The sequence below is a fragment of the Limanda limanda genome, chromosome 17, assembly GCF_963576545.1.
Source record: "Limanda limanda chromosome 17, fLimLim1.1, whole genome shotgun sequence".
Lineage (NCBI taxonomy): Eukaryota > Metazoa > Chordata > Actinopteri > Pleuronectiformes > Pleuronectidae > Limanda > Limanda limanda.
The window spans coordinates 22,510,394-22,520,403 of NC_083652.1; the positions used below are offsets into that span (position 1 = coordinate 22,510,394).

At 38.6% G+C, this 10,010-nt stretch overlaps 1 protein-coding gene across 2 annotated transcripts; it reads right to left on the reverse strand.

Moving 5' to 3' along the window:
- Positions 1–1,839: 1,839 nt before the first annotated feature.
- prkcsh (protein kinase C substrate 80K-H) lies at positions 1,840–9,361 on the reverse strand. Of its 2 annotated transcripts, none has more exons than XM_061089435.1 (18): positions 9,253–9,361; positions 8,527–8,644; positions 7,108–7,224; positions 6,870–6,965; positions 6,724–6,781; positions 6,446–6,563; positions 6,055–6,184; positions 5,764–5,848; positions 5,403–5,481; positions 5,226–5,309; positions 4,987–5,145; positions 4,803–4,896; positions 4,489–4,558; positions 4,227–4,316; positions 4,069–4,143; positions 3,879–3,978; positions 3,603–3,763; positions 1,840–2,545 (listed from the first exon to the last, which is right to left on the reverse strand). In XM_061089435.1, exons 2-17 carry the CDS (start codon positions 8,627–8,629, stop codon positions 3,617–3,619), a joined length of 1,605 nt encoding a protein of 534 aa, XP_060945418.1. In that variant the 5' UTR covers positions 8,630–8,644; positions 9,253–9,361; the 3' UTR covers positions 1,840–2,545; positions 3,603–3,616. The 2 variants fall into 2 exon arrangements, with proteins under 2 accessions (XP_060945418.1, XP_060945417.1); XM_061089434.1 differs by having other exon boundaries at positions 8,527–8,649.
- Positions 9,362–10,010: the final 649 nt, after the last annotated feature.

Sequence of the window (10,010 nt, forward strand, 5' to 3'; positions counted from 1 at the left end):
ACACACAGTCTATACAAAGACCTACACCTATTGTACAGTAGAGAGCGAAGGACCATGGCAGGAAACAGTACTACACTGCTTGAGCAACAACAATAATCATTTAAAAAGACAAAAAAACTTTCCTATGGAACAGTAAGTGCAATGTGCTTTGTTTTTATATTGACTGAGAACAAATGATATATATTTTTAAAAAAAGAAATTAAACGTCACACTGAAAAGGTTTGCGGAAGAGCGAAAAGGAGCAAAAGTTTGGACAAAGAACCATTGGAAATGAGCAGACTCATTCGAGAAAATTCAAACAAGCAATGAGAGCTGTGATCGACAAAATTTTCACAATCACTTCCTCAGCCCCTAATTTGTGCTCTGACCATGCAAGCTCAAACAAATTGCGTATTTGGCTGACCTCATAGAGCAAATCTCGATGACCTTGAAAGGAATACTGTCTAATATATCATCAGTTTTAGCCCATGTCAATTTCAAATATCATTTTATTTTCCTGTAATTTATTGATTTCATTTACATATCAAGACTCACTTGTTAAATTAGCGTATTTGTGTTGTTGATGTTGCCATAGAGAACACACATGGGTCAAATATTATGTTTGGTTGCATTGATTGGGTACAGTTTGTTATTTTTCTTCCATTACTTAATTAGTTGCAGTTTTTACAGTGTATGCAGATTTTAGACTTAGTTAGATTTTTTGATTTCAATCAAACTGTGTTCAATTGTGTTTGTAAAAGTCTGTGGTAGCTTTTGTTGCAACATAAAATAATTTAAACAGAAAAAATTCAAAATAGCGCCAACAAACTTGTATTATTTGGGCGACTTTAAGCTTGTAGTTTTAACTTATTGTTAACTTAAAAACTATTTATTATGATTATTATTATTGCCTCGTATAAAGTATGTTTTGTGTATATTTATGGTTTATTTCATTATATTTGCAAGTTTAAAAGATTTTAAGTTTGCCAAAATTGTGGTTACACCATTTCGTTTCTTAAAAAGGGGGACAAATAGAAAAACAGCTTTAGAAGTACGATTTGGAAACGTTCTCCATAGTCAAAGAATGCACTGCTATATTTAACTAATTGAAGTGTATAAACATACATGCTGTGTGCTAGATGTTATGCCTTTACTGCCTGTGTTCTGTTTGTCTTGTTAAATGAAACTCTTTTAATTATTTAATCTAATCACAGTCTTGTTTTTTCAACCACTCGGTGAACCCCTGAGACGCGGGACAGCCCCCTGTAGTGAGGCTTCGGGCCGTTTGAGGGTCAAGCATTTAGCCAGTACCAGGGGAGCTGTCCTGGGTTTGTTAAGCTCTCAAGATGCTTTCCTGTTTATGCTGATGGGTCAATCCAATTCAAACATACAAATATAAGGGGTTTTGTTTCTGTTAAAGCATTGTAATACTGAGATCATCAGTATCAATATCGATTTGTGCGACCGAAACAAAAGATGTTCTTTGGAAACCCAGCCCGGCAAAAATAAAGCAGGGCTCAGAAAAGCTGCAGGAAGGTTTTCTTGGGGGTCTCTAGGGTAGTGAAGGGGTGAGTGGTCCTTCTGTTTCTCAACCAACTGTATTTTGTGTCTATTTATTTAGAAGAGGGGACGCAGTAACTTAGTGATGTTTTTCTTACATTTTCCTGGAATGGTAGAACAAATCAAAGGTGAAAATGATCAAAACAGTTCCGCTGACACCACTATCAGCGGAAGAAATACAAAATCTCATACTTCCAAACATGACCAAATGAACAATGTCAAAATTTAACAAAGAAAAAAAAAACCTTTCAGTTTAGTCTAGGATATTTATTACTGGGATTTCAGCTGAAGACGCTTGAAGACTTTTTCATGGAATTGTTTAATTATTTGTACTTTACATGCCAGAAAAAAATAAAAGTTACAAATATGAATGACTGGATTTTTTATTGACTGTGAAAAAACAAAATACATTTGAACCATTATGTGTACACGTTTATTCGGGCTGGCGTTTGGGCAATCGTCTTGCTACGCTCCACACATACAAACTACATATTTGACATGTTTCTGTGTCATGCATGTCAGCTAGTTATGTAGCATGTCTTTTGATAAGTGGGTACATATTTTATATTATTTTAATGAATGCAGACAAAGTGGTGTACTTAATGTTTTGGGTGTAAGAAAGAAGGAACAGAGGAAGAGGTAACTGCTTCTAAACAAAGCTTCTTTCCAACATTTTATTTACCAGCTTTGGAAGTGTATTTAATTACTACTACCAGTACTATTTAAAACTGTATATACCATACTTGGAAGCCACCACTAACACAACACAATAACTATAGGCTCTGATGAATTACAAATGGACAAAGTTGTTTGTAATTTTATAAAAGCAGTTCATTTCAAAACAATGGAATGACACCACATTTGACACAACTTGGAAAATCTAAAACACATGTAGTGGAGGTTGGAAGTGTAGATGACTACGTGGAATTTCCATCATTTGTTCTGAACTGTTAACCAACAACAAGGTGGTGCCGCTCACAGCAAGGTGTGGTCCCTCAGGAACAACCTGTCAAAAACAAAAAAGCACACACGTTCATTTCTGTTGCTTGTTTGCTTGAGTCCTGACTTTGCAGTCGTTAAATGGGAAGAACAGTTCAGCTGCAATTAATCCCTATAGGTTTATTATGTGAAGAATAAGCATTTACAACAGTGATGGATCAGATAATGTGCTTTATCTGTGCTCTGAATTTAATTTTTTTTTTTGTAGATCGTCTTGTCCCAGAACCTTTAACCGCTACAATTTAAACTAGTTAAAAACACCTTCAGTCCTCCTCACTATCACCATAATTCCAACAAGCCATTGAAAGAGAATCCGCTAAAACATCAATTTAAACACATAAGTTAAAGTTGCCTTTTTATAATCCTTGTTTATTTCAAGCGAAATTTCATGTGATATATAATTTGTACAGCAACAGGGTTGAGTCTCACAGGAATATATCAATAAACACATCACTCCGCATAGCATATAGCCAGGGTAATGGTGGGTTCTCTATAAAGGCAATTTCTATGGTACATGATATATATTGTAAGATTTTGGAGTATATAAATGCATTAGAGTTAATTGTGTTACAGGCTTCTGTAGTCAAGGATGGATGCAAGAGGGCACCAGTAAGGCAAACGCATATGTCACAAGATTGTTTACTGTTTCCGGACCCAAAGTGCAGTTTATTGTGACTCGACCATTTAGTGAATTGTTAAAAATTCTTACCATTAATTAATTCTTAATCCTCTGAACTTGACAACTACAATGAACTTTAATGAAGTAGCCATTACCTTCATCCTGTTGCTGTCCTGCTCTTCTTCTAAAGTGAAGCACAAGGGGTTTGCTTTTCAAACAATCTGTCTGTCACTTGTTTTTATTTTTGTTGGAGTGAGCACCATGAGGAAATTTGGATCAGTTCATTTTTATTGAAGTATAATAATGGTCAGAAACATGACTCAAATTAAATCCTATAGGAGATTGAAAGGGTCCCTGCAGAATTTCATATATGCGCCATACAATGTGTTATGATGTTATGTCTCAGTGTTTTGCAAGAAACAAAAAAAAGTTGAGATTTACTCACATATTTAAAAGGACCTAGAGCTCTTCATGCCCAGGCAGCCCTGGTTCCAGGCTTGGAGGCTCTTTGCAGATGGCAGGGCTGAAGAACTCCATCAGGTACTCACAGCGACTGGGTTCTGAGGTAGAAGTCACAACTGTCTCCGTTCCACATGTTAATTTAACCTAAGGGAGCAAGATCAAACAAGATCAAACATGTGTATTCAGAGGAGAAACAGATATCAGGAAGTAAAATCAAGCAAAGAAAAGATGGTGTCAGGTCTGGCTGGCTGAGACTCACCGTGGTGGACCTGTTGGGGCCTTGCCAGCATCCTGTTCCTTGTTCATATTTCATCATAGAATATATGTTATCTTCAGGTCCTGCCCATTTTCCCCACGTTCTACAGAAAGAAAAGGGAAGTGCAGTCAAGTGTCTCAAGAACACTGCAAATGTATAGAAACAACAGAAACAAGAAGAAACAACATCTTACCCAAGGTTGGTTTCAGATCCACCATACTTTGGCTTCTGGGACACTCTGTTGAACGGACAGAGCCTGTAGATGTACCTGAAAGCAAATGATGGACTTAGACCTTCAGAAGTAGGAACTTACAGAATAAAAGACTGCAAAAAGACTTAGTGTGCACATACTCGCTAGTAGACAACTCATAACACTGGTTGTAGAGATGGGCAAATTCAGCATCGGGTCCAAAGTCAAAGGAAATTTCCTTCTCAATGTTTCTGGAAACCAAAAGCAAACACAAAAGGTCATTTTTTTGTATTTGACTGACTTTAAATATTAAAAACACATTGATCAACAAAATAACTCACTATTGCTGTTGACAGTTTGACTGAAAAACACTGATTGCATTATTGGGAAAGAAGCTCAACAACATCCAGAATTGCAACTCACTTGATCTGATCATCCACTTCCCGGAGAGCTCTCTCAGCCTCATCAAAGTCATCCCTGGCTCTCTGAGCAGCTACCAATCAGATATCCAGAATAAAGGCTTTTGTATTAAACAAGCAACCGACCATCATTCATTTATAGCTGTTCAATAAATCCTCTTGTTTTACAGATAAGCATTAATTGATTTTACCAGAATGATATCATTTCTTTTCATGATGGCAGATTAACATTCAAAATCGCATCTCTATTTTTTTCCTGGAACTTTACAGCGTGATTCACTCACTCAACGATGAGGACTGCTTGAGTCATTCACTTACCATCAATAAGGTTTTGCGTTTCTTGGTCGTGTGCTGGCATCGTGCCCTCAGCGTCGTCTTCCTTCTTCTCTGGAGTCGCCTCTGTGGGAGGGGCCTGCGTATCAAACACAGATGAGAATGACTCACTGAAATGAACTTGGAGTCATCCAGTATTGAGTTTGATAGAGAAAGTCGGTGGGCTTACCTTATAGTCTGAATCATCTGTGTCGTCATCGTCGTCTTCTTCGTCCTCCTCCTCGTCATCCTCTGGGCCGTCGTCCTCAGGGTACTGCTCAGGGTCGATGTCTGGCTCCCTCGTCTCCTCCTGTGGACTCTCCACTGGCGCCGGTGTGTCTGTGGAGGCCTGTTGGCAAAAAGAGTCAAACATCAGAGCAGCAGAGGCTTTCACACACGAGTTTAGTGAAATAATGACCAGGTTGTTACCTCTGATATGTATTTTTCTTTGATGGTATTCCAAACAGCCTCAAATCCTACTGGGTCCACTTGGTCCACTCCTCCAAATAATTCCTGAACAAACCAAAAGACAAAACTCACATTTGAATCTGTTCAGCTTCTGAATTTTTAAATACTGTGGAACAACACAAGAGTAAAAACATTTACCTGAGCCTCTTCTTCGGTGAAGGAGTCGTCTGAATCTGGATTGAGCTCAGGATGGGAAAGAAGCTCAGTCACTGAAATGCTGAGAAACAAAAGTAAATAATTCCCTTTGTTAGTCAAGTCAAGTGCAGATAAGAACAGCTAACTTTTCAAAGAGCCTCGAATCTCGTGTCAGACATTTATTTTTTCTCTCAGTTAAACAAGACAAATTACGATTAAAGGGTTACAGATATGAAATTGTGATTTGTCTTCTATGCACAACTTCATGTTGTTTTTGTTTGGAAAGTTGCCCCACAGCCTCACTACACTATGATTTTTTCACTCATTGTGGATGCTACTAATTTTGGAGGCCACTAATACTCACAAGCCATCAGCATCATCATCCAGCTCAAGAAATACAGCAACTACTCGTGCTTTGTCCTTCTCCATGCGAATGAGAGCTTTTTGATCTGAAACAAATATAAGTTATATTATCAGTGACTATTATCACACATGGGATTCTATTGAATATTACAATATGTTTTTTGCTCAGGCTAGAAGTTCTTTCATCTAAATCCAATTTTAAAATATGTATGAAAAAAATAGTAGACAATAGTATCTGTAACGTGATATTCAGGGCAAACGGTAGACGATGTGCTTTCATATCTTCATTTACCTTCCCAGGCCTTCAGATGGCGCTCTTTAGCTACTTTCTCTGGCTCCTCTGCAGCCTCCTTCACAGTTCTCATAGCCTCAACCTTCTCTTCCAGATCCTTCTTACTGGCCTCAACGTCAACAAGTTTGGCCTGATGAGACAAATTAGAAAAGGTTTTTGAAATGCAGTAAAATGTAAATGTAACTTATGAAACAATGTATTGGCATTTATAACAGAGAACACTTGATTCAATAACATCTCACCGCTCACAAAGGCAACAGTAAAAAATAACTGCAGTGTGCCACTAATAAGTCTTGTCAGACGTTACATCTTTTGAGACTCTGAAATAAACTCAATATTTTTTTGTTAAGAGCAGATTTCAGATGCATCTAGTGTCTAAATGAGTTCACACCTTCTTATCCTCTATGCCCCTCTTGGCCTCTTGGATTAGTTGTTTTTTAAGCAGAAAACCCTCCTTAGCGATCTCTGCCATCTTGTGCATGCTCTCCCTCTCTTTGCGACCCATCTCCCTGCAAGACAAAACATGATGTTTAAAAAATAAACAAACAAACCACTTCACATTGTCTGGAAACTTCATGTATAGCACACGCGTAGGCTCTATGAAGAAATTAGGTTAAGACTGTAAAGCACAAAGGAGTTATTAGATATAAACTCCCAAAGCATCCCCACCTGCAGGTGTTCTGACAGGTAGTGCCGCTGTTGTACTCGTCTGTTGTGTCACAGCAGTCTGGGGAGAAAAAAAAAGACATTACAAAAAACCCTAACCACAGAAAACACTTGGAAAGGAGCTAGTCTGCACAGCTTCAAACTCGTACCACAGATGCCGTCGTTAATGCGGGACGAGGGGATGAAGGCTGGTTTGAAACCTGCGTTGGTGCAGTGGAAGTTGCCGTTGGGACAAGCAGCAGTGCCTGTAATTAAATTGCGATATCAAAAAAACACCTTTATTATACTGAATAGAAACAGACCACCGATACATTTATGAGTCATTGTTTTTGTTTAATTCAGTAAACTGAAGTCCAGGAGGATCTCCAGGAGGCAGCATGTACGAACCTGGCTCATCGGATCCGTCCCGGCAGTCACAGTAGTCATCGTTCACTCGGTCGAAGGGAATAGTGCGGGAGCCGTCCAGGCAAGTGAACGGTTTGCCCTCTTCATAGAAGTGCCGATCTGTCAAGGAGGGAGAACAAAGGAAAAAAATAAATGCTGTGACAGCTTAAAAACTGGAGAGAGCTGAGATTATGCTTTCATCAGATTTACAGATGAATATCAAAGTTTGGGCATCCCCGGGGATATCACACTTGGTGATGAAGCAAGAGGACGTGAATACAATCCTGGTTTAGTACCAAATCATGATCATCCATCAGAAAGGGATCTTAAAATATTGCAGAGTTGCCAGGATAACTGCAGTTGGAAAATATTTGTATTTTCAGATACAAGTGTGGCTTCGAAATATTAAAAGAAGAAGAAAAAACGATAGTATTGTATTATATAATCACGTTGTCTAAATGATAACGCGCTGAACTGCAAACACTTATTTACTACTTATTTACCTAATTTCTTCATAGAGCCTACGCGTGTGCTATACATGAAGTTTCCAGACAATGTGAAGTGGTTTGTTTGTTTATTTTTTTTATCATGTTTTATCTTGAGGGAGATGGGTCGCAAAGAGAGGGAGAGCATGCATAAGATGGCAGAGATCGCTAAGGAGGGTTTTCTGCTTAAAAAAAAACTAATCCAAGAGGCCAAGAGGGGCATAGAGGATAAGAAGGTGTGAACTCATTTAGACACTAGATGCATCTTACTTAATTATTCAGTTACAAGCTACAATAAACATATCTCTGAAGTTTGAGAATAATCAGTTTTTCGCCCAACGCCAGCAGCACACAGGCATAGAAAGAGAGGCTTTCTGTCTCGGGTGAACTTTAAACTTTAAATATCTAACTAGCCCAAGGGCGCCAACACTTTACCCGTGAAGTGTCCTCATGGGTTTTATAGACAGGGTTCATACACATTTTGACCAATGGATTTCCATGACTTTTCCATGACTTTTCAATAACTTTCAACCAAATTTCCATGACCGAACATTTTGTGAAATCTCGGTGTATAATCGAAAAAGTGACAAAATGTAGTATTCAAACTAACAATGAGAATTCCACAGCATACAGTATACCTTAAATGACACAAACCCAAGTATGCCTGCTTATATTTTTAGTGTATTTCTTTAAAAGCATATGAATTATTTAAAACATTTAAAGCGTAAATGAACGACATGAAAATATGAATATAAACACATTTCCATGACTTTTCCAAAACTTTTGGGAGATTATTTTTTTCCATGACTTTTCCAGGCCTGGAAAAAAACACATTTTAAATTCCATGACTTTTCCAGGCCTGGAAAAAAACACATTTTAAAATTCCATGACTTTTCCAGGTTTGCCATGACCGTACGAACCCTGTATAGAGGCTTACTTTGCAGAGGGACCCCCCGAGGGCGAAGCACTTCCACCGCAGAGACCCCGACCCCCAGGAGGAGGAGGAGGAGGAGGAGGTGCTGGCAGACATGACAGGACATCCTGAAGGTTCTGCTCTACACTGGGTCAGAATCAGAATCAGAATCAGAAGTATTTTATTGCCGTTCACACATACAAGGAATTTGCTCTGGTTATTGGTGCAAACAATGAACATAGAAACATAAAAATGCAATTAATACTACATACATAGGAGAGCAATAAAAAATAGGAAACCAGTTTATATTTACTCACTGTTTACTTCTTATTTACTCACTTTTTACCAATATTTATACAAAGTAACATTTATTTTGACCTAAACATTTCTGAATAAAAATATGTTAAAGATAAAGGATATAAAAAGTGAAGTAAAAAGTGAAATGCTAAATGCAAAACAGTGAACAGTGTCAGATTGCAATATGCAATTTAATGCAGTATAATAAAATATGATATGATATAATAGTTAATTTAAGTTAATTTGAGTTAATTTAACACATCCTAGAGGTGTGGGGGTGGAATAAAAGATGTTAGCCAGATGAAGGTGATGACTCAGGTGGCGATGGAGCTAACGGATGAATGCTAACTTCAATGCTAACTTCATCCCGAAGAACTTCAGCTCCGAGCAAAGACACACAACTCGGTAAAATACAAACACACACGTATGTTGTTAAAGTGAAGGCAACAATACCGTGAGCGAGCCGGGTTGACGTGGCAGAAAGAGATGGAGACAGCTTCAGTGAGAGGTTCTTTCTCCAGAAGACAAGCTAATGGCTAATCTTCACCGGACACCGCACCGACTTCCGGGTCAACAACGCGCATGCGTAGATCCCAAGCCCCCCTTGCTCCGTCTTGTCTCATTCTGATTGGACGACTGGTTGGGTTCGCGCCCATGATTGGCGGAGAGCGGTGGAAACCATAGATATATATAAAGACTAGATGTCTCGTCTGCGTTGCCGGCCAACGGAGCCGGACGTCACCACATGGCGGCCATCTTGCTAGGGGGCAACTAGCTCACCCATAACATTGTGTTGGTAGTGGTACCATAACTTGCTCAATTTAACCGATTTTTAAACGGTTTGGTTTGTTATAAACGTCAGAGATGTAGATATGACACTGCATACTTATGAATAATTATGTTATTTTCCAAAAAAATTAATAATTTATGCAGTGTCATAACTACATCTCTGACTTTTATAACAAACCATACCGTTTAAAAATCTGTTGAAAATTGAGCAAATTATGGTTATTTAAAAAGTAAGTACCACTACAACACAATGTTATGGGTGAGCGAGCTGCCTCTAGCAAGATGGCCGCCATGTGGTGACGTCCGGCTCCGTCGAACGAGACATCTAGTCTTTATATATGTCTATGGTGGCACCTGTCTGAAGTGGAGGATTCTGGGTGCAGGTGAGGATGCAGCCATCTCGTGTCAGAGTCTGAACTATT

What these genes read in the sequence shown, in the direction of transcription:
- prkcsh (XM_061089435.1), bottom strand. Translation starts at nt 8,629, where the DNA reads ATGTCCTGTCATGTCTGCCAGCACCTCCTCCTCCTCCTCCTCCTCCTG. An exon ending in CATTAACGACGGCATCTGTG is followed by an intron (nt 6,782 to 6,869) that starts GTACGAGTTTGA and finishes TTTTCTCCCCAG; the next exon opens with ACTGCTGTGACACAACAGAC. An exon ending in GGGGCATAGAGGATAAGAAG is followed by an intron (nt 6,185 to 6,445) that starts GTGTGAACTCAT and finishes TTGTCTCATCAG; the next exon opens with GCCAAACTTGTTGACGTTGA.